The 23,237-nt window shown below is 42.1% G+C and overlaps 1 protein-coding gene across 6 annotated transcripts in view; it reads left to right on the forward strand.

Moving 5' to 3' along the window:
* adgrv1 (adhesion G protein-coupled receptor V1) overlaps window positions 1-23,237 on the forward strand; it is a 112,135-nt gene that overhangs the window by 40,519 nt on the left and 48,379 nt on the right. For 3 of the 6 annotated variants that reach the window (XM_061672220.1, XM_061672222.1, XM_061672223.1), the window contains 51 exons: window positions 44-542; window positions 638-947; window positions 1,079-1,288; window positions 1,361-1,491; window positions 1,604-1,703; window positions 1,807-1,986; window positions 2,101-2,264; window positions 2,418-2,505; window positions 2,688-2,711; window positions 3,236-3,314; window positions 3,402-3,540; window positions 4,345-4,486; window positions 4,576-4,841; window positions 5,339-5,514; window positions 5,632-5,759; window positions 5,866-6,047; window positions 6,784-6,930; window positions 7,020-7,100; window positions 7,188-7,449; window positions 7,831-7,953; window positions 8,072-8,294; window positions 8,381-8,585; window positions 8,711-8,857; window positions 9,842-10,097; window positions 10,517-10,719; window positions 10,933-11,109; window positions 11,232-11,414; window positions 11,476-11,655; window positions 11,913-12,077; window positions 12,836-12,959; window positions 13,073-13,196; window positions 13,285-13,423; window positions 13,524-13,709; window positions 14,371-14,606; window positions 14,757-14,905; window positions 15,000-15,198; window positions 15,273-15,492; window positions 15,565-15,804; window positions 15,919-16,068; window positions 16,178-16,398; window positions 16,491-16,770; window positions 16,844-16,987; window positions 17,086-17,257; window positions 17,385-17,526; window positions 18,074-18,642; window positions 18,726-18,989; window positions 19,467-19,584; window positions 19,664-19,835; window positions 19,946-20,188; window positions 21,899-22,306; window positions 22,811-22,983. In XM_061672220.1, coding sequence (XP_061528204.1) covers window positions 44-542; window positions 638-947; window positions 1,079-1,288; window positions 1,361-1,491; window positions 1,604-1,703; window positions 1,807-1,986; window positions 2,101-2,264; window positions 2,418-2,505; window positions 2,688-2,711; window positions 3,236-3,314; window positions 3,402-3,540; window positions 4,345-4,486; window positions 4,576-4,841; window positions 5,339-5,514; window positions 5,632-5,759; window positions 5,866-6,047; window positions 6,784-6,930; window positions 7,020-7,100; window positions 7,188-7,449; window positions 7,831-7,953; window positions 8,072-8,294; window positions 8,381-8,585; window positions 8,711-8,857; window positions 9,842-10,097; window positions 10,517-10,719; window positions 10,933-11,109; window positions 11,232-11,414; window positions 11,476-11,655; window positions 11,913-12,077; window positions 12,836-12,959; window positions 13,073-13,196; window positions 13,285-13,423; window positions 13,524-13,709; window positions 14,371-14,606; window positions 14,757-14,905; window positions 15,000-15,198; window positions 15,273-15,492; window positions 15,565-15,804; window positions 15,919-16,068; window positions 16,178-16,398; window positions 16,491-16,770; window positions 16,844-16,987; window positions 17,086-17,257; window positions 17,385-17,526; window positions 18,074-18,642; window positions 18,726-18,989; window positions 19,467-19,584; window positions 19,664-19,835; window positions 19,946-20,188; window positions 21,899-22,306; window positions 22,811-22,983 — 9,843 coding nt within the window. Of the gene's footprint in view, window positions 1-43; window positions 543-637; window positions 948-1,078; window positions 1,289-1,360; window positions 1,492-1,603; window positions 1,704-1,806; window positions 1,987-2,100; window positions 2,265-2,417; window positions 2,506-2,687; window positions 2,712-3,235; window positions 3,315-3,401; window positions 3,541-4,344; window positions 4,487-4,575; window positions 4,842-5,338; window positions 5,515-5,631; window positions 5,760-5,865; window positions 6,048-6,783; window positions 6,931-7,019; window positions 7,101-7,187; window positions 7,450-7,830; window positions 7,954-8,071; window positions 8,295-8,380; window positions 8,586-8,710; window positions 8,858-9,841; window positions 10,098-10,516; window positions 10,720-10,932; window positions 11,110-11,231; window positions 11,415-11,475; window positions 11,656-11,912; window positions 12,078-12,835; window positions 12,960-13,072; window positions 13,197-13,284; window positions 13,424-13,523; window positions 13,710-14,370; window positions 14,607-14,756; window positions 14,906-14,999; window positions 15,199-15,272; window positions 15,493-15,564; window positions 15,805-15,918; window positions 16,069-16,177; window positions 16,399-16,490; window positions 16,771-16,843; window positions 16,988-17,085; window positions 17,258-17,384; window positions 17,527-18,073; window positions 18,643-18,725; window positions 18,990-19,466; window positions 19,585-19,663; window positions 19,836-19,945; window positions 20,189-21,898; window positions 22,307-22,810; window positions 22,984-23,237 lie in introns of those variants that run through there. The other 3 variants (XR_009768284.1, XM_061672221.1, XM_061672224.1) reach the window with 3 other exon arrangements.

Consider the following 23,237-nt stretch of genomic DNA (forward strand, 5'->3'; position numbering starts at 1 on the left):
TGGTACATTTCCTGTCATAATCATCACATGGCTTGAATTTCAGAAAAGGGAACTTCGGCCGCCTGCAAATCCTGTACAGCACATCGGAGATCGACCCAGTCGGTTCAGCTCAGGCTGAGGGCCAGAACTTGCTGGCCTACTATGACATCCCAAAACCAGGGATTCCAGCCACTTCCCCTCAAGGCTCACTTAACATCACTGGTCAGAAGGATCCCTTGTCTGCCTGTGCTGCTGCATGCCTGAGAGAACGTGCCTGCCAAGCCTTCTCCCTATCCTCTAGCACAATCTCGCCACCCTGCACTTGGGTGACTTCAGGGGATGAGAAACTTGAAACAACGTCTCAGGTCATGACTTATGTGAAAAATGTGACTGCAGCTACTGTCCTGTACAGCAGCCAAGCCTCTGCAGGGACCGATTACATCCCTGCGATGGCCGAAAGTGCCTTTATGGAGGACGGCTCAGGGGAAGCAAACCTCACTGTGCTCATTTTGACAGATAAATTCCCTGAAATGGATGAAAGCTTTGCTGTACAGATCTTAAAGGTATTTAGCACCATATTATTACTGCTGTGGTTTATTTTTTTTTACCCATTGTTTTGAAGTTGTGTTACACATGTAATGCCTCATGTCATTTGAAGGTAGGACTGATGAATTTGACCACAGACCAGAAGAACCTGCCCTCTATTGGCCAGCCACATAAAGCAGTGGTCACCATAGGGTTGAACGGGGATGCGTTTGGCGTGTTTTTGATATACAGCGCCAATCCCAATGCCACCAACGAAGGGCTCTACGTTGAGGTTCGTGAAGAGCCTTTGACGGTGGTTCCTCTGGTGATTGAAAGGAGAGGAGGCAACTTGGGGACGGTCACTGTGGAGTGGAGGTTTGTTGGAGGAAAAGCCACACCAGATAGAGACTTTACTGGAACTGGGGGAACTTTGGTTTTTGATGGTAAGCCTATCACCTGTTTTTGCAATAATATGCAGTTAACTTGCTTACTTTATGAGCTTAGTCTTGTGTATCTTGCTAGTCACGAAGGTTAATCTACGTTTGGAACCACTTTTCTTGGAATGTGTCTACAGGTGATCTCAAGAACACAATTGAGATTGTAATCAGAGACGATATTGAGCCAGAAGACAACGAGAGCCTCCTTATTGGCCTTGTTAATACGGAGGGAGGAAGTCGTATCCTCCCCAGCTCGGATACCGTCAACATCGTGATTCTGGCTAATGATAACGTGGCCGGCATTGTGGGTTTCCATCCAGCATCACGTTCAGTCATCGCCAGGGAGGGTGGGTTGCCAGTTGTAATGCTTTGACAATTAGTTTGGACCTACTAGACTATTTTTTATGTTTGTTTTACAGGTGAAAAGCTGCCCTTGTTAGTTTTGAGGACTGCTCCAGGCGTGGGTAATGTCACAGTGAATTGGACAATACAGGGTCCCCTTTTAGAACAGACCTTCACTCACAACTCAGGGAGACTTTTATTTCATGAGGTAAAACACTTGTCTTGTAAGAAGGCTTTCATGATGTAGCGATATATGATAAATGACGACTATATTTTTATCTTTTAGTTTCGCCGACATATTTCTTTTGATTCTCCTACAGGGACAGCTGAATAATACCATCGTTGTACAGCTTCTTGATGATGTCATACCAGAGGACAAATCTGTATACAAAGTTTTCTTGACCAGCATCCAAACTTTTGGTAACACACATCATCACAGTTGATTTTGTACTGGAAATGTGTGAATGAAAAACTTTCTGCAAAACTTAGATAATTAAATCAGAATGCCATTGCCCTGTTGAAGGTGTTGCGGTGCCAGGCCACGCCACACTTGACATTCAGGGAAGTGAGGCGGTGTTTACAGTGGATACCAGTGACGAACCATATGGGCTGTTGACCATTGCAGCATCGTCCCTAAGGGTGACCACTGAGGAGCGAGAGCACACTATAAACATCTACATCAACAGGGAGTTCGGAGCTTCAGGTCAGTTGGTCCTGTTTTAGATGATTCAGTGAAGTTTCCTTATCAATTTACTTCCCGTGCACACGATTTTATGTATAATTGAACTGAGAGTATTACTTACAATTCTTTGGTCAGGAGCTGTGAATGTCACCTATGAGGTTCTCAAAGGTTCCCTGGAGAACCTCTCCCAGGTAGAAGGTGCTCTTGCTGACCCAGGACAAGACTTCTTGGCCGGAACAGGTTCTGTGATTCTTCAGGAGGGTCAGACTTCTGTTGCTATCCCTGTCACCATATTGGAGGTAAATACATTCTCCCCTCATAGTGACCGCATAAGGTCCATGTTCAGTAAACCGCACGGAGAGCAAGCTGCCATTTATAAGACTGAAGATTTATTCTATTTACTCATAGAAAAGAGTTAATTTTGAAGCATTTTTGTTTGTTTGTTTTACTAGGATGACATTCCAGAGTTGCAGGAATACTTCCTGGTCAACATTACATCAGCAGTACTTCTAACAACCCTTGCCACAGTTCCTCGACTAGGTATAAGACTAAATGGATTTCTTGTTGGGTTGGGTTTTACTCATAACTATTGTTTTGTCTCTAATCATTTATGGACATTTTTAATAGATTATGGGTATATTTTCCACATTGTCTTTTTTGTCTGAATTCCTTTCTTTTCATACTTTCTCACAATCCTTCACTACTTTGCTCTGTGTGACTAGAAGTCGTGTATTGCACATTACCAGGTAATTTATGCTTTGATCTGTGCATAAAGGTCTTAAGTGTTGCATAAAGGGCTCAATATTAACATAGCAAGAGAAACGGCTATAATTCCCGAGTTTTGTTTTATTTGTATTTAACTCTGGCCCTATAGTTAAGTTGATCAGAATGCAGCATGCGAGAGTTGGCTATTTACTACAACTACTAATGCCCTAATTCATGCTATAGTCCATCTTGTGAATGAGAGAAGTCAGTCACACATGGCATTAGTCATGTGGTTTGGATAGAGAGGGATGCTTTCCATAAAAGAGGAATTTGGTGGTTTTGATGGGAGCAGATTAAGTGACCTAACTAAAGCCACAACTGGCCTCCCCGTCACTTGGTCATAGAAAGACTAAAGGGAGGTCCACCTTAAATATAGCTGTTCAAACTCCTTTTAGAGCTTCTAGAGTTCGCTATGTAGTGCAGAAATGGTAGTGCTAAAGCTTGTATTTAACATTTAAACTACTCATCGATATTGATCTTCTTCATATATTATCCTGTGCCATAGACACTGAGGGTTTGGTGGCAGAGGTCAGCATTGCTGCTAATGATGGCATGAGAGGAGTCGTTGAATGGACGAACACCATGTAAGAAAGCACTGCACGTTTATTATTGACAATTGTTCAAGTTACAATTCAAAAATGAGTCTCATGTTAATATTCTGTGGTTTCTAGGTTTGAAGTGAATGAAACGTTAGGGATTCTGACCCTAGTGGTCTACAGGAACAAGGGCACATATGGGAATGTTTCACTTTTCTTCTACGCTCAGAACCTTGAAGCTCAGCAAGGCCTGGACTACAACACCAGCGAAACGGTACAACCACACAAACACACTCTAAAGGCCTTGTCACACTGCACTTACTCAGTGTGAAAGGCCCCCACGTCAAATCGCAATGACGATGGCAACGGGGGTCCAACCATCCCATATTTGGAAGTGGTGACGCAACAGCCTATAGAGGCTTTCCCCACTAGGTGGACTGCAATTTGGCAATCTGTATTTGTCATTGTTGGAAAAGAAATCCCTAATTTTGCTTATTTTAAGGAGGAGGTGACGCAGCAGCCAAAAAAAAATAAATAAAAAATAGGAATGGGAATATCCCATACTAATTTCACTGCAGCATTTTGGAGTTTAAATTCGTTCGTGAGTTTTCTAGTTTCAGGAAGAGCGCTTCGAGGTGTATTTCAGGCTGAGCTTTGAAAGCCTCCCGCAGAGACGTCTTGGTATATTATTTTTCTATTGGCCCAAAGTTCGGAATAGTGGGACACCGCATTTCCTCCATTTCACTTCCTCCATTTCCCCTTTGCTGTTTACAGTACAAGTCTGCCAAAATAGCACTCAGAAATCACTCCGCCAGCCCCGCTCCTATTGGAGGAGCTTTATGACATCACCGTGTCAACGCTTCAGAATAGAAAATGTTTCTAACCGATGACACAACGCTGAGCATCAGACGGCCTCTGCATTGACGCGACGCTCGTCAAAACACACTGACGCCGCCTCAGCACACACACAATGAATGGGAAAGTCGAGGGAGTCGGACCCTTTGCCAAGTTGAGCGTGAGAAGGCCTTTGAGTACTATTTGTCATGGCATGATTTTCTTATGTGATGAAACCCTTCAGGTGCTTCATTTTGTCAACGGTGAAAGACATAAGTTTGTAGAGGTCCAGATCATTGATGACATCATTCCAGAGGGAGCGGAACGATTCCAGATGATACTGTCCGATCCATCACCTGGGCTTGAATTTGGCACCAATACCACAGGTTAACCATATAATCCCATGCGTCCTGCTGAGGGACAAGAACAAAGGCCTTTATTGACCTATTATGCCATTGTTCCATTTGTCTTTCAGCCACTGTGAACATACTGGCGAGCGACGATGGACATGGTGTCATATCTTTTAACGCCAGCATGCCTTTCTTATTGAAAGAACCCACGTCTTATCTGGGGTTGAGCGAGAGCATGGCCGCCCTCTATGTGGTTCGGATCCCCAAAGAGGGCACATTCGGTACCGTGACTGTGCAGTTTACCATAGCAGATGCCAATGGCAGCCTTGCCAGTGGTGATCTCATACCGGCACAAGGGTTTGTATTGCTGGAGGATGGCGTCAGCTTTAAGGTAAGATATATTACTAAACTGACGAAACTACTATTGACTAAAATGGTTTACTTTATTGACTTTTTATCCACGTTGACTAATTCAAACTACGTGACACATTTGGAACTGTGTATGGTTTCTTTAGATTTTACTCATTTTCATTTCAGTTACAGTATTGATGAATTCCTACACTTATAATGAATTTCAGATATGTATCGAGTTATGGAAACATAGGTACACTTTAGTTTATTGGTGTAGTCAAGGTGGTTCTAATATTTCGGTCAATTTTAAGACCAAAGACATTGCTCAGTATGATGTCATTTTATTGGAACTCTTGATTTACAACCCTAATTTAAAACGTTGTTAGCCATTTTGATTCCAGCTTCATATTTTAATCTTCCTATTTTAATCATGTATGTTAATTTCATTTTCCTGCCTTCTCAACCAAAATATTTGCCAGCAATTCTGTTCACTTGTTGACTGCATGCACTCATGAGGTATTCTATGTGTTGTTTCAGATGCTTGAGATCAGAGCATTGCTAGATGCTGAGCCTGAAGGGAATGAGACCTTCACAGTGACCCTGTCCAACCCAACCGGGGGCGCACGTCTAGGTGACCGACTGCACGCTGTCATCACTGTCCTCGAGAACCTTGCTCCATCTGGCTTGTTCCGTATTGGACCCACTCTCAATAGGTCGGAAACTAATTCAGTCAATAATCTATTTAGAAATTTTTAGGTTAGCTCTTCTATGTGAAATAGAATAGCCAAATGTGTAGTGGTGTGAACACTGTGATTATCTTTCCTGTGCAGAGGTAGCACAGAAGTGGTGGCAAATGAAGGAGGTGGACCCATATTCCTCACAGTGTCTCGCAGCAATGGCTTGGAGTCCGCTGTCAGCGTAGAGTGGGAGACACAGTCTGACACAGCTGTTGCTTTAGGTGATGTCAATAAATATTTCCATCCAGTCAACTGCATACCTGTCAACAACCCCTCTACAAAGCAAAGTAATTATAATACACTCTTGTCCTTAATTGTGTCTTGAAGAGGGTCCTCTCCTGATGATGGGTTTGTACCAAAGCTTTGAGGATAGCCCCACTTCCAGTTGGTGCTCTATCCCCGGAATGCCATCTATCCTTGCAGTCAGACTTGATAAGAGTCCTGCTGTGGGATCTTCCCATACTTTGGCCACTGTCTATCAATGGCAAGGAGTTTTTGTGCCCGTAGAGGTAAATCATACATACAGGGTGTCCAAAAAGTCACTATACACTTCCTTCCTTGAATGACAAGCATTGTTCAGACACATGTGAGGCCATCAGCACTTGCCGGCTTAGGCTTTGTAGTTTTTGTAAGCATATAATTTCCTTTAGGAGAAATTGACATTGGAGGAGTGTTGCAAAATTGCCACCTTGCAAGAGGTGTTTCTGTCCCAGACCGCAGTTCAGTGCCAGTTTGATAAGCTTCATGACACACTGCTTCAATGCACAGTACAATTTACACTGTGGCAAATTTCTTGAAACAGGATCTGTTTTTGCAAACACCGAGCTCCTAGCGCAGGCGTTCATGCAAAACCAGGGAAGGTCTACCCAGAGGGCTGTACTGGATCTGAGCATAAACAAATGCTTGATTCAGCAGATGCTTTGCAGAGGGATATACTGTAGCTTTACCCCGGTTAGGTTGTTTAAAGGCTTCAAGCGGGAGATTGTAATGCTCAGCTGTAGTCGGGGATGGAAAAAGGTTACATTGTTCAATTGGCGAGCCAAGGGCAAGGGCTAAGCTTACAAAAACTGCAAAGCCCAAGCTGCCAAATGCTGATGGCCTCACATCTGTCCAAATGATACCTGAAAAGAAATAGAAGAATGAAGTGTATAGTGATTTTTGGAGCACCCTGTACTCACATAATGCTCCTAAGTCTTGTAGTAGTCTGACCCTAAATGCACTGCTTTCTCCTTACCGCCCTTCCAGTCTGCTAGGATTCAGGACCCAAGTTCTTGTGTTGGGTTTGCACTTAAAAACACAAGCTACATCGCCATCACACATGGTGGTGCCCCTTTTGCCCCTGCAACCAATCTCAGCATCTTAAAACTACACAGGGACCTCAATGTCACATTGGTTGGTACAACACGGATTGCTTTTTTTCATCATATACTACCTATTTGTTTTATTGACTTTTATTGCCTTCATGTATCTTGTGGTGTTAGGAACAAATCATAGGTGTGGAAGGTCTGGAAGTGAAATACTTCTCAAATGAAGACAGAGATTTTCTTATTGCATCGAGTCAGGTGATGTCAAACGTTATCCTGACTTGTTGTTCCATTTATGCTTTTCTATTCTTTAAAGGCCATTTTTTTCCCTCTTGCTTCATGTAGATATTTGTTTGGACCAGCAGCTCCTTCACCCTCGTGCAGACCCTTGACTTTAAAGAAGATATTGTCAGTGTGACTCCATTCACCCGCACAGATGGTCTTTATTTAGTAGTTTGCTTAAACCGTGAGACGAACAGCTGCTTCCTTCTTCACTGGGCCGGCGGAAGATTTGGGAATGCACAGCCCCTACCTGTCACAGGCAGAGTCAGCCAGGTGGAGATAGTCCAGAGAGCAGAGGACACTCTTGTCTTGGTGCTTCTTCAAGGTGATGTGTCTTTTATTATGACTCGCTGTGAATTAAGTGTTTCTTTCCATGAACAATTCCTTGAGTCAACATTATGTTGAGCAAACTTCCCCAACACTACTTTAAGAATTGTGTCACGGTTTGGTGAAGATTGTATGGTCACAGTTATAAGTTAAATAGGGAGAGTCTTGTTCTGTTGTCACATGCCAGATTGTATAATGATTCGAGACAAGCTTTTGAACAGTATATTGGACAATAAACAATCTGTTGGTCAGAATAGTGCTTTTTCTTGGTTCTTGCCTATTGTGGGTGTATTGGATTTGATTAATTTATCAATGAACTATCTCAGTCAGACAATTCCAAATTCAGCATGAATGAAGTGTATAAATGTCACTTCTGCAGGTGTCCTTCTTTCCTGTGAGGTGCTTCTATGGAATTTAGGGCAGCGTTCACCTGAGTTGCATCAGTCCATTCCTCACCCAGGCCTCACCTCAATTCATTCGTTCACAGCTCCTTCTGAACTCAGTAAGTACTCTGCTTAAAAGTACAACCGCATTTCATTATATCATTATAGAATGTTGCAGTGGTGTACCTCATGATGTGGTCACTATATGACTTGTGAATGTCTGCTTCTCCTTCCCAGTGTACATCCTGCTAGCTGGTAGAAATAGCTCATCACTTTACTCCTGGAGGTCTGATGCCAGCCTGTTCACCATCATACTGAAGGCCCCGCCAGCTATGAGATTCCTCTCCTTTAAAGTCCCATCCCTCAACACCACCAAAACACTCTTGGCTTCTTCTGAGGAGAAGCGTTCCAGAATTTATCAATTAACTTCTGTCTCCAATCAGTCTGACTTCATACCCGGGTATTGCTGTCATAAGCACCACTGTCTGCGACTACAAAGTTCAATTCACTTCTTCAAAACGATTTTATTGTTTCTTTCTGCCCCAGCTTTGGCGAGCTGCATTTCTTACCCGGTGACAGCGAGCTACAGATTGCGGTGAATGTGTTAGATGATGATGTTCCTGAACAGCAGGAGAACTTTCAGGTCCACCTGAAGAATCCGAAGGGTGGGGCAGAGATTGGATTTGGCGGTCAGGTGACTGTTGTGGTTCCAAGCAATGACAACGCCCACGGAGTGATTGGATTTGCGCAGGCAAGATAACAAATCTGTCCAATTCCAGCCAGTGTGTTACAGCTGTTGTATCTATGATAATGGATTTTTTTTAATATAATCACTATAATCTCTCAAGGGGAAATTCAACTTCTTACCCTTTCCAGAATTCTCTGTCTCTGGAGGTTGAGGAGTTGGAGCAAAATCATCAAATCTCATTCACAGTGGAGAGGAGAAGAGGGACGTTTGGCAGACTGACTTTTCACTGGACTGCCAGTGGGAGTCTGGCGGACATTTACCCCACTTCCGGAGTGGTGCGTGAATAACCCTCAGTAATGTTCCATAAGAATATGTACAAGGGGGCTTCGGTTTACATCTTAATATCCGAGATTTCAAGGTTACAAACAGAACACAATGAATTGTGTGGCGGAATAAGAATACTATGTCATTCGGCACAAGAAGCCACTCTACCTACAATTGAGCAACTGAGAAGAGTGCGCTAACGTATTTTTTGTCATTTTTAAGTCAAGTGCAGAAATAATGGAGAAGGACATATCTTTCAGATGAATACTGGTCAAGTTCCAATTTTTTACATATTGGGGGGTAGTCTACTATTGTACTCAGCACTTTTCCAGCTTCATCAGCACAGCACTGGGCCAATTCCTATTTCCAAGATGGCCATGCCAAAGAAACCGTGTTTCACCGCCTACAAAAACATCCCAGAAAGTGAGGATCAGAGATCAATAGAAAATTCAGAAAGTAGGTTGTGCTTTAGCTTGGGTGCATCTGCATGTTACTCTTAAGTGAGTTTTTTTTTAATCATCTTTCATGAAATATTGGTACATTTGACAGATGTTTGGACTTAAATTACTAACCTTTTTTATTAACCTAATGAAATGATGGATGAATGAATGATATAAATAAATCCCCCACATTTCAATAAAACCACATGAGTTTCCTGCAAAATAGCAATACTGGAGTTAGCCCACTCTTGTTCTCAGTGGCTCAAATGTTAATTTGCTTGTTCTATAATTAAGTACTGGAAAATATTTTTCCAAGAAATATTTACTATAATTTAGACTTTTTGACTAAGCCAGTTGTAGACTTCGAAACCTGCCTTTTCACTTCCTGTCACCACTGTAGGAATGGAACTCTTGTCGTAAACCGAAGATCCCCTTACATTGAATCCTTGACGGTTTTCTCATCCTGTACTCTATTTTAACTTTCCCATAACAGAAGATTTTAAATTGGAAATTCCTACATAAAATCGGTCTAAAGCGGAGATGTCATCTTCATAGGTTACGTTCTCAGAGGGTCAGTCGGTCGCCATCATTCCACTGACTGTACTAGCAGATGATATTGCAGAGCTAAGAGAGAGCGTCACCGTGACCCTCATGGATGTGACCACAGTCGAGCTGCTGGACATACAACAGGCTGCTGTTATTGACAAGTTGCGGGCGCAAGCTCTGCTCACCATCCTGCCAAATGGTTCTCCCTACGGGGTGATTGGATGGCATCTGGACTCTCAGATTACTCTAACACAAGAACCGCAGGGTGAGCATTTGCCATTCCACAAACGACTGCTGTGTGATGATTAACACAGGAATTTAAAATGGGTTCACACTACATTTTATTCTTTTGTGACAATATTTAGACTTCACCGCTATCCAGGAGCCAGCTTGATTGTATTATGTGTTCTCTAATCAGGAGAAAGCTATGTTCCTTAAGAAGTGGTTACAGGAAAAACACTGAGACTTACTGTAAAAGTTATTTCATGGTTTCCAGTATATAAGTAATCTGAGGTTTGTCTTAATCCATCTGGGAAGGCTGTCAGATTAGTCTGAAACATATCAAAAGATTATTTTAATCATTCACAATGTTGTTGCCATCTTCCATCAAAATGATCCAGTATTTAACAGTTATTCTTTATTTATTTTATTCTAACACTTAAATAACTTTCTCTGAACTTGCAGGTTTTCCAGTCAATCTGACTTTGTCCATAGTGCGGGAGCACGGCTCCTCTGGTGAGGTGAAAATACATTATGAGACCAGGCCAGCCTTGTACCAATCTCCATCCAACCAAGCCTCCGCAGATCAGGACTACGTCGCCAAAGATGGTACCCTTATTATGAGCGAAGGAGCAACTTTGGCCATTGTGACCATTACAATCCTTCCGGTAAGATTAACTGTTGTATCAGTGATGTAAAAATAATAATTAAAAAAAATTATATATATAATATATATATTAACTGTTGTATCAGTGATGTAAAAATAAAAAAAAAAAAAAATTATATATATATATATATATATATATATATATATATATATATTTTATTTTTTATTTTTTTCTGCTCATGCCTAATTTGCTCCACAATGTGTATTTTGCAAGGATGACATCCCAGAACTGTCAGAGAGTTTCCTGGTAAATATCACCAATGTGGCGCTAGTTAGTGGGCTAGCAGAAGCGGGCCAGCCCTCAGTGAAGCGACCTGGCATGGAAGTAGCTAAGGTAACCATCCAGGAAAATGACAACCCTCGAGGGATCTTGCAGTTTGTTGTTCTTGAAGTAAGTACAGGATTCTTTCAAGGACTGAGCTTTGATTAATGCAGATTGGATCTATTAACACAAAATATCAGGGAGCAATGTAGCATAGTAATAAAGTGCTTTATTTTGTATTTCTCCTTCAGGATGGCCCTGAAGTTATGGTGGCCTACGAGATGCCAGCACCTGACAACATTTTCCACCTGACAGTGTTTCGACTTGCTGGCGCAATTGGAAGACTGGTCATCTACTGGGAGGCTCAGCCCCTTACTGCTGATCCAAATGATTTCAGCCCCTCATCTGGCAACATCACCTTCCAAGATGGGCAGGTAAATCTGTGTTCTCAAAAAGGAGCTGTTTGACAAGTCCCTGATTGCTTGGTGTTTCTAGAGGGAAGCTGTGATCGCTATCACCATCTTGGATGATGACCGTGTGGAGGCTCTGGAGAAATTCGAAGTAACTTTACTGCGGGTGATTGGTGGCGCTCGGCTGGGAGATGTGACCTCTGTCACAGTCAACATTCCGGCCAATGATTCACCTCTAGGACGATTTGGATTCCAACAGCTTGAGGTACAAGCTGCCTCTGTCAATAATTGTCTATAACTGCTCTAGATGTCCATAAAAGTATTTTTCCAATTTAACAAATTTATTACAAAAGCAAATGTGGAAACTTTACAACCACTGAGCATATTAAACAAATATGATTAACATATCAAATGGTTTTGAAACATGTGTTTAAATTGTAAAGAGACTATGCACACCCAGTAAACAATATGTGATGTTATTTTAATTGCACTTTAAGTCATATGACTTTCACCCTCTCTCAGGTTACCGTAAGTGAGCCGGAGTTTGTCGACGATTCCGCTGCTGTGGCTCAACTAGCAGTACTGCGCAGTGAAGGAGGCGAGGGGGCCGTGACACTGGTGTGGCAACTGGAAGGACAAGCTGTTCATGACCTCTCACCTCTCAATGGGACTCTTGTCTTCACTGAGGTACAACGTGAATACTGTTTGTGCAAAGGTTGCAAAATTCAGGAAATTTTAAAAGTTTCTTTGGGATTTCAGGGGAATTTATGGGAATTTACATGAATAAAACAGGAATTTACAAAACTGAAGGCTGGCTCTTAAAGGGGAACTTAAATATACGAGTTGGGGAAAATATATTTTCTATTAAGTGCACTGCTTGAAAGGGCTTAGCAAAAATATACAGGCAAGGCTGAAAAAGTTTGGGTGCAGGTGCTTTTTTAGTTGCATTTTGACACTTTTAGGCATTTTGGAAGGGAGAGGCACTCTTTTATTTCATATTTTGAATGGGACTTTGTTGGCATTTTGGGATGGCGGGTGCATTTTTATAAATTTTTTAATTGGTTGGGTTGTGGGAATGATTAAGAACCAACTCAATGTTGTTTTTTTACCTGAATGAAATAATTGTTAAAGAAAATGTTGTTTTCTCTTATGACAAAACAAAATGTTTATATTTATGCTTATTATTTCCAAAATTCTTCAGCTAGTAAACTTTCCCAGAAATTTACTGGAAATGTTCTCCCCCTTTTCAACTCCAATGTGTACTCATTCTTCTACATTTAGCTACATTAGAGAGGGGTAATAATATTACAATCACCTCTCACAGTGTTACAATACAATGCATCACTACATCACTGGAAACTACAATAATAAATTGATCAATTATCAAAACTGGGTATCATTATCTTTATAAAGGATGCAATTGAGATGTTATATTGACTTTCCAGACTGAATCTATGAAGACGTTTGTGATAAGAGCCCTTACTGACAGAGTTCTGGAGGGAGATGAGCACTTCACAGTCAAGCTCTTTCCTGCAAGTGGCAGCATTGCTGTCATTGACCCTTTAAATGGTACTTAAGAAAATTATCTCCTCGTACTGCAACTGAGATGGACTTAATGAAACCATTGGAATCTTGCCTTTTCACTGATGTGAACGCTCCTCGTCTCTCATTTTGTACTCCAGGTTTGGCAACCATCACTATCATAGCAGACAAGGCTGCCCTGGGGATTATAGGGCTGGAAGAGTCGTCAAGGAACATTGTCATTGGAGAACCTAAAGGAATTTATAATGGGAGTGCTGTTGTCAAGTGAGATGAACATAATGGGAATGACATTTCCATCTTGATCGGGTTCCAATAGAATTAAGTGTAATAAAATAATATGTATTTGTTTCAGCCTTGTTCGTGGGCCAGGTGTGTTCGGTCAGGTGCAGGTGCATTGGAATATCACTCCTGCTTTGGTTTCTGAATTCCAAGACATCTCTGGCTCAGTAACAATGAAAGACCAGCAATCATTTGCTTCTTTTATTCTGAAGGTACTGACCAACATGGAATGTAGGCTTAATTTTATCGTGAGTGGAATAATATCACCCACCTACAATACAGTGATTTGTGTGCTTTATGTTGTGATTACAGGCTGTGGATGATGATTTTCCTGAGGAACGTCGCAATTTCCAGCTAACACTGACGTCCATGACCCCAGGACTGGAACTCAGTCCCACTGCACAGCATGCCAGGATAACCATGGCAGCCAGTGACAACCCTTACGGCCTGTTTTCTCTCACCCAGCAGCAGATAAGCGCAATTGAAGAGGAGGAAACTGTAAGTACAGCATCCTGGTAATAAAAACATTGTCATTTTGAACTATGTGTGTCCTGCGACTGACTGACAACCAGTTCAAGGTGTAGTCTACCTTTCGTCCGAAGTCAGCTTGGATAGGCTCCAGCACTCCGCGACCTTGAACAAGATAAGCGGTATTTAGTATATTGGATGGATGAATGTCATTATGACTAGTGGTGGTTCTAACTTGGATGGCACACTGTCCGAGAGCCCCGCCAACCCACCAAGACACACAAACATACACACACGTACACTCACTAACACACACACATTCATCATTCAGTACTTTGTCGGTTCATTCATGATTCAGCCCTGTAGTTCATATTTACTCTGTAACACTTTCTCTTACTGAGGGATGGGAGTGTCACCCCGCATCTCTTCTATAGAGGCCAACTCCACAAGGGGGCGCAAATTCCTCATACAAACATTAATGATCGACATGATGCTGTTACACGCAAGAAAACAATTTTACATTGTAATTTATTTTGGGGGGACTGGGGGGGGGGGGGGCTCCACCCAGCGCGCCCCAGCAATGCCACCCTGTGTGGCCGCACATATTGCACATGCCAGAAACCACGACTGATTGTGACATATTGGACTTGGTTACAAATATAAAAATTATACCCTGACTCTTTTCCTCCAGGTGAATGTGACTGTCAGTCGCACTTTGGGCAGTTTAGGAAACGTGTGGGTCACCTACCAGACCTCAGGCAACACAGCGGTTAGTGGAGAGGACTTTGCTTCGGCTTCGGGACGGCTGTTGTTCACCCCAGGTCTGATGTCACAACATGTTTCAGTGCATATCCATGATGACAGTCTACCAGAGGGGCCTGAGATGTTCTACTTCAACATCACTGATGTGGATTTAGTCAATGTTAGGTAAAAATAAATAATTAGTCGAAGTACAGTATAGATGACAATGTATTCTTTTTTTTTCTGTCTTTGCATGAAGCATTACCCCTTCTTCTTTGACATCTACAGTACTGTGTTTATATGATTCTACAATCTTTGTCTCCCCCTACTGGTCAGTGGTGTGGATTACACAGTTACCAAGTCAGGTCTCCAACTGGACCAGCCTCCAATCATAGGTGACAACTCATCTCTTGCTGTTGTAATACTGATAAATGACAACGCTGAGGGTATCTTAGATTTCAGGCATGACCACTTCAATATCACAGGTCAGTCAAAATTACAGTGACTTGAAGTTTTGAGTCTTTTCAGTCAGTGTTCAGAAAAGAAAACAATATCCAACTTTTTGATCCTCCCATTCAGTTGAGGAGGATGCATGCACTTTGTCGATCCCAGTGGTGAGGACTGCAGGTTCCTATGGAACCATCTCAGTAGAGTACATTTCCAGAGGCCTGAGTGCCACTCCTGGTCTTGACTACATTGCAAACAATGGCTCATTGACGTTCATCCATGGCCAGCAAACCAGTGTCCTTAATGTTACAATTTTAGATGACATGAAAAGGTGAGAGCACTCAGACGTAATTGGTGAAAGATTATTTATTAATGATCATTGACCTTTGAAATTATCTGTCGTAGTGAATATGCAGAGATGTTCGAGATCTTGCTGGTCGGAACCACAGGGGGAGCAGTACTCGGCTCTCATACAGTCGCCAGGGTGATCATCAACAAAAGTGACACTCCAGGTGGTGTGATGCGGTTCCTCAACGAAAGCCTAATCACCATCAACAACCCAAAAGACACCCGAAAACTCACGCTGGTCTTGGAGAGGGCGGGAGGTCTTGTGGGCAATGCAACGGTACCACAAAGACATGTCTCATCTCAAGTCATAGTTCTGATTCCTTATTGTGTTTTCATCTTTTCTGTTCAGATTGCTTGGATCATCCTTGGTCCAAACAGCAGAGAGGCTCTACTTCCATTTAATACAGACATTAGAGAGCCGTTAAATGGGTCTTTTTTCTTCAGCGAAGGGGAGACAGGCACACGCACTATTGCACTTCGGATCCTCCCTCATGGTGAAGTTGAGGTGGAGGAAACTTTTATAATAGAGCTCAGCCTTCTGTCTGGGGATGTGGACATCGACCCTCGGGCTGGATCCATAACACTGAAGGCAAGTTTTTCTTATTAATTTGTAACAGATTAACACAGATTCCCGAGAAACAACAGATGCAGCACCACATCTGATCTGCAACCCAAACACTTTTAATGTGGTTTTATCTTCCAGATTGAAAAGTTTGGGGACCCAAATGGTATAGTTCAATTTACAGCGGATGCACTTCAAGAACGTGTTTACAATGAACCCACAGAGGCAGAAGGTCCAATCCATATCTCTATGCAAGTTACGCGTCGAGAGGGTGTCATGGGTAATATTACGGTAAAATCATGTTAAATGCTTCAACTTTAAATTTGGCTAAAATAAGATGAATAGCAAAATGTATCCTTAATTCACACACCCCATGAAACACTTTGATTTTATGTTTTAGGTTCACTGGCAGATGGACTCTGATTTTGACATAGATGGAGACTTTTTTGCATTTTCTGGCACCGTGCTGATCATGAAAGACCAGAGGGACGCAGAAATCGTTGTTAGCCTGATGCCTGACACTCTGCCAGAGCTGGAGGAGCTCTACACTGTTCAACTGACAGCAGTGGAGGGTGGTGCTACTCTGGATGCCAATTCTAATCTTTTACGCACTCATATTAGGTTGGTTGTGTGATTACACTGATTTTCAGGGTTAAAATTATCAACATTACTTCATAATCCAATTATCATCTGTTTTTCTCTTTCATCCTCAGCGTACGTGCAAATGATGACCCCCACGGTGTCTTCTCCTTGAATCCTGAGGAGCAGTCTGTGTTGGTCGAGGGGTCTGGGGCTGAGGTCCGCAGAGTTCTGATTATGAACACGACTCGGCTAGGAGGTCTGTTTGGCAACGTCAGTGTGGGCTACAGAATCACTGACGGGACAGATGAGGTGCTGGGCATGGACATGTTTGTGGGAGGACAAGCTGACGGACAACTATTGTTCACTGAGGGGCAGGTGTTCAGTAATGTCACACTTTACATCAGCAACCTGGTAAGAATGGGGAAAATTGATGACTGGTGATTTTTTTATACATTGTTGAAACTGACTGCTTTTCTTTTTGTAGGCATTTTTGTCCTTGGGTGGAAGTTTCATAGTACAGCTAACTAATGTAAGAATGGTCAGTCCCTTACGTGGCACACCACCACGCCTCCATCACGAGTCCACCGTTGCTATGGTGACTGTGCCAGAGGAAGCCGCCAGCTCAGAGGTTAGTATTGCCTTGATGATAAATGATTCCACATACTGTATGTACTGTCTAATAGAACATTCCCAGTTTCATTTGTTTGTTTCATGTATGCTGTACAGGTGGGTTTTGCCTCCCAGGCTTTATTTGTTTCAAGTGTTGATACAGGGAAATGTGAGGCAAAGGTGACGCGAACAGGGTTGTTTGGGGATATCAGGGTGCAGTGGAGTGCAGGGTATCCTCCAGGACAGTCTCCACCTGGTTTTAGAATTGGAACAATCAAGCCAAATTCAGGTAACAATCCCAGACCAGAGTATTGATAATTTAAGAATAAGACTGTTAGCAGATTAAATTCAGAGATCTTGCTAGTTGCTACAAGTGCAGTATTAAAATTAGGAATGTTCTCTTTCCTCATATTCAGGCTCACTGGTCTTTTCCCATGGAGAGAGGACAAAGATAATAGCTCTGAGAGCCATGGCTGATGCATCTGAGCCAACTGCACATGCGTTGCACCTCACTGGAGCCACCTCCAGTACTGCTGCGGGCAGCTATGTCAAGCTCAAGTAAGACTTTCATTGTTGAATGGGACCTGTCAGTGTTCATCATTGCGTATTCGTACCATCCATCCATCCATTTTCTGAGCCGCTTCTCCTCACTTGCGGGCGTGCTGGAGCCTGTCCCAGCTATCTTCGGGCAGAAGGCGGGGTACACCCTGAACTGGTTGCCAACCAATTGCAGGGCACATATAAACAAACAACCGTCCGCACTCACATTCACACCTACGGGAAATTTAGAGTCTTCAATTAACCTACCATGTATGTTTTTGGGATGTGGGAGGAAACCGGAGTGCCCGGAGAAAACCCACGCAGACACGATGAGAACATGCAAACTCCACACAGGCGGGCCCGGGATTTGAATCCCGGTCCTCAGAACTGTGAGGCAGACGCTCTAACCAGTCGATCACCGTGCCGCCGTATTCATGCCAAAGCCTGAAAATCCTAATCTTGCCAAGACCCAAGTTGAAAGTAAAAGGGTGCATCAACCTGTTGTTCTATTGAGTATAAATCTACACCAAAAATGGACCAAATCAAATACATTGTCTACGCACAGGTCAGGATTTACATTGGCTGAAGTGGAGCCGCTGGGAATCTACCAGTTTTCTCCGGATTCCCGCCAGCTGGTCATTGAAGAGGACATCCAGACTATAACACTCTACGTCCAGCGGCTCTACGGTTCGAGTAGCAACAGCACTCGCCTGTCCTACATGACAATAGCAGGCAGTGCAGCTGCAGGAGCTGATTTCATCTCTGTGCCAGAGGGCCATTTGTCTTTTGACTCTCCTCGCCAAACCAACACTTCCTTCCAGCTTTCAATCCTCGATGACCTCCTCTCAGAGCCAGATGAATATTTTCACGTCAACCTTACCGCCGTTGAAGTCTTCACTCCAAACTTGGTCTGGCCAGATGCCTTCCCTCGAATCAACCCACCACACAGTCTGGCAACTGTCGCCATCTTGGCGAGCGATGTGACCAGTGGAGTGCTAAGTATAGGTCCTGGACTGGTCGAAGTACCCGAGGACAAGGACGAAGAGAACCAGCAGGAGCGAAGGGTTCTCCTCAGAGTGCGCAGGTCAGAGAGTGTGGCTGAGAACGTACGAGTTAAGGTCCAAGCATATGGAGGTACTTTGATTGACCTAATGATTTTTTTTAAAACTAAAATTGCACAGTTTTGATTCATTTGAATGTTGTGGAATTATCTCCAGATGGAAGCAAAACACCATTCCCCTTCACCCTGGAGCCTGTTTGGGCTCTAGCGAAGGAGAATCAGGACTTCCACTTGGACTCCAGCATTGTGCAATTGCCAGCTGGTCAGAATGAGACAGAGGTGGTCCTCGTCATCCTGGATGACTCAGAACCAGAAGGACAGGAGGTGTTCTTTATCTATCTCAGTGATCCTGAGGGTGGCGTAAAGATCACTGATAGGCCCCGCCAGGGCTTTGGGGCCTTTTCCAAGATCACCATCCTTGGTAAGATAATACATTTGTTTGCTCAGTTCAATTGTATGCAGAAGAATATAAAAAAATACAGCTGGTTTTTGCAGACTTTTCTAGCTTGTACAATGTTCTCTATTCTGTGTTCCACTCGTTATGGTACTAAATAAGCCAGTGGAATCTAATGATCCCGAAGCATGTTTGTTACCTAAATGAGTCATTCAATGTTCTGTCCCACCTTCATTAATTAGGTTGTATTTGCTGATTTGCATTCAGACACTGATGTCTCTTAATCCCCAGATGCTATTTTGTACTCCATGATATTGCCTCTCAATCTGCAACAACAATAAAGATTCCAATTCTGATTCTAATTCTAATCAGTTGCTGCAATGATCAGATTCATGATTTTTTTCTTCATACAATGGATTGCAATATAACTGTACTATGGAAAAATAAATAAAATAAAATATTCCCACCCTTTTTGTATCGTTCTCTTCTCTTGACGCAAAACAGGAAGCGACTTCCATAATGGGATTGTAGGCTTTAGTCACAATTCTCTGATGGGCCAGGTTCTGGATGAAGATTCAGACAACAAAACCGTTCAGCTGTACGTGCAGAGGCAGGAAAACAGGTACTCTGTTGCCTTGGGCTAAATATGGTGTACAATTATGCACTTGTTCATTTAAATGGCCTTTTCTTTCAATGCTTAGAGCCTTTGAGGATTTGCAGGTTTTTTGGAGGGCTACTTTTAACAAAGCAGCTCCAACTCTTGTCAGCAATGGAGTAAACCTGACCAAACAGCTGGTGTACACATCGGGATTTATACTATGTAGAAGAGGAGAGATCATCTGTGCTTTTACTTTGGAGGTCCAACATGATGAGGTGAGACCCAATATTGGTCTTTTGAAATGTTTTTTTATCTCGTCTCTAGTCGATCACTGCTTTATTCTGTAGTTTATAAAATTATCCACAATCTACCCATGTTTCCACAGGAACCAGAATACCGCACTTGGTTCTTCGTAGAAGTTTTTCAGGTGGGCTCAGGCGCCACCATTAATGAGACGAGCCGATTCGCCAACATCACCTTGGCAGAGAGCGACGATCCACGAGGCGTTGTGTACTTCGGCATGAGCCACAGGTTTCCCACCGCCACGCCAACGACCACAAAGCTCAGTCTCCAGGTGTACAGAAGAGCAAGCACAGCTTCAACAATGTCTGTACGGTATCATACGCTGGTATGTTGCAATTTGAACTTGGGAAAAAAAAAGTGAACAGATTAATAGCACATGCACAAAAGCTCCTATGCACGCAGACACACAAGAAGAAAATGTATTTCAAAAGCAGTTGAAACTGGTTGTAAATACCCCTTATAATGTAGGCCAGTATGAGTGTTACGCCATAAAGACATGTACTGTGTTTGTCTACGTCTGACCTACTTTTTATCTTGTTTACCTCATTTGTCCCCACATTTCAATTCTATCAACATTAATTTTCAATACAAATGACCTAGCTATCATATTGTGTTCTCAAAACAGATTGTAGGCATCCAAAATTTAAAGGTGTTTCCATGTAAAATAATGAAGGCATTTAAATGGTTAATGTAATAAAATAACATTTTGTGCACACACATCTTTTGATGGGTTTGTTAAAGAGATTCAGTCAGTCTTTTAGCCTTCTACTTGAGTATTGCTTATTGATATTTGTCAAGTTGAAAGAGACCATGCAGAATTCTTTACCTTGAATGCACTCAACCTACCCAGAGACTTTTAAGTCCTTTAGCACTCTCACCTTGTCATTTTGGAGATTAAAGGAAGAAAGAACACTCAACAAAAATCCAAACCTCACACCGAAACACACATGGCAGGGCTCTCCTGCTTTCATCTTCTCAACTTTTATGAGTTGATTATAAAAGTTTTGGTGTGAGACAAAAACGTCAGTCAAACTCATTTTGTCTTACTTAATGTTTTTAACCCAACTAATGTCGTAGGTCAATCAAGAATCACGCCTTTTGTGTCTGTGTGTGTTTTGTGGTCACTGTTTTACATATATTAAAGAAATTATTGATGGTACTGTTGACCTGACTTTCTTTTGTGGATGCTAAGAGAGAGTAAAGGATTCCTATTATGTATTCGCATTATATTCCCATGTTATTCTGCAAGCTAAAAAGACTGAACCCTAATAATATATCTCTGCCAATCGCATTGGTGCAAAAAGCTCAAATACAAATTTATTTATCTATTTGTGTATTTTCAACTCCAGCTAAATTTAATCATTAAAATTGAGGTTATGTTCATTGACAAATGGATAAAGAAAAAATACTTACTTTTCAAAGGGGGTGTACTTGTGGATGCTGAGCACTGTAAAGGATATAGCACAAAACAACTATAATACAACTTTAACTGATTTCATGCACATCGAAAAATGCAGAAAAATGCTTGTTTAAATTTGTTATTAGTTACTTATAATGTCATTAAATTTTAAATAAAAATAAAAAAAATTCACAGATAAAACCCATTTGTCCAATGCAAAAACATAATGCAACAACCAGTAAATTATACAGTAGTACCTCTTATAAGCATATCATGCTGTAAACCACTAAGCTGCGTATTTGCATTATTATTATTTTTGTTTGTTTTTCTTTGAAATGCTGCAATCTATTTACAGACATTATAATCCTCAGTTCATTTGTTTCTTCGGCATTTCAGTTTGGCAACATCATTCTCAGGATTCACTTGTAATTTCAGAGTATATACTTTTTTTTTTAATTGCGAAAAGCAGTTCTGGTCAAGGACTGGCGACCGGTCTCTCAACCTCAGCTATTATAGGTTCTAACTCCCCTGCGGCTCGCAAAAAAAAAAAAACAACAACAAACAAAAAAACGGATGGATGTACTGTAAATCTGATTAATTTCTTTACCCCGTCTTCCAAATTTCTTTCCTCTTTAGGAGCTTCCAAGGGAGGAGGTGCTCGGACCATTTGTAATCCATCCTGCTAAAGAAGGAATGGATTTCCCTCAGCAAGAAGGCGAGCTGACCTTTGACGTGGGTCAAAACAACACATCCATCGACCTTTATCTAACCCCTGACCTTGAGTCATCTTTACCCCGGCCTAAACGCTTCCAAGTGGAGCTGTTCAATGCAACAGGGGGCGCCAGAGTGCACACTGACTTTGGCTATGCAAATGTGACACTTGTGTCAAATGTTGCTAGTGCAGCTACGTGGGCCTTGGTAGGAAAGTTGCATCAACCCCTCAACTCAGCAACACTGAACCAGGTGTTGCGAGGACTCATCGATCGGACCGCCTTCACGCTGCCCCGAGAGCAGATGACGGCTGTATTTGAAGCTCTGGAGAAGGTGAGAGCTTTTGAACTGGTGATTCTCAACCAATGTGCTGTGACAGAGATCATGAGGAATTGTTTATTTGCTAAAAATAATGAACAGTGGTCCCTTGAGATATGAATTTAATTCATTCCGTAACCACATATGTAACTCAAAACACTCATAACTCAAATTATTTATCCCCATTCAAATGAATGGAAATACCATGAATTTGTTCCTGCCTCCTAAAAAAAACACCCAATTTTTTAAATTTTATTTAAAAAGGCACTTTACAATATCATCCTTTATAATAAATACAGTAATGACATAATTGAATAGAATGTAAAAAAATTCAACAGTTTTTATGCAAATGTTTTGCTTCAATTCAATGGACATTGTGCTACTCCTTCTCATGTGCACATCTTGGCCACTTTGGGGGAGTATAATACAGACATACAGATATACATGAAGGGGATGATCCCAATTGACCATGCAAAATCATACTGTTCTGTGTTGCATTTCTCTGTTTTTGAACTATAGGTGCTCGCAGTGTCTGACAGAGCATCGATTCATGAAAGCAGCCGCAATTTAACCTATGACCTGCTGTGTGTGTTGGCCAACCCCAGCAGAGCCGACACACGGGGCCTTAGCCACCTCGCGGAAGTGGCTGAACGATTCGCATTTTCCATCATCACACGCAGTCATTGTGAGATGTGAGTATATTTTTAACACAAACATAATGCTTCTGTTTCCTTAAAACTGTGGTGTTCCAAACTATGGCCCGGGGGGCATTTGCAGCCCACAGTCCATTTTTTTATCGGCCCCAAGCATATTCTAAAACTAACAATTGACATGGCCCGCATGTAATGGGTATGATGTCCCATGACTACTACTATGATGACGACGACGATATATATTTTATTTTGAGTTGAGTTTTATTTAGAATTTTTTTAAATTTAAAAAACGC

Source organism: Phycodurus eques, chromosome 3 (genome assembly GCF_024500275.1).
Source record: "Phycodurus eques isolate BA_2022a chromosome 3, UOR_Pequ_1.1, whole genome shotgun sequence".
Lineage (NCBI taxonomy): Eukaryota > Metazoa > Chordata > Actinopteri > Syngnathiformes > Syngnathidae > Phycodurus > Phycodurus eques.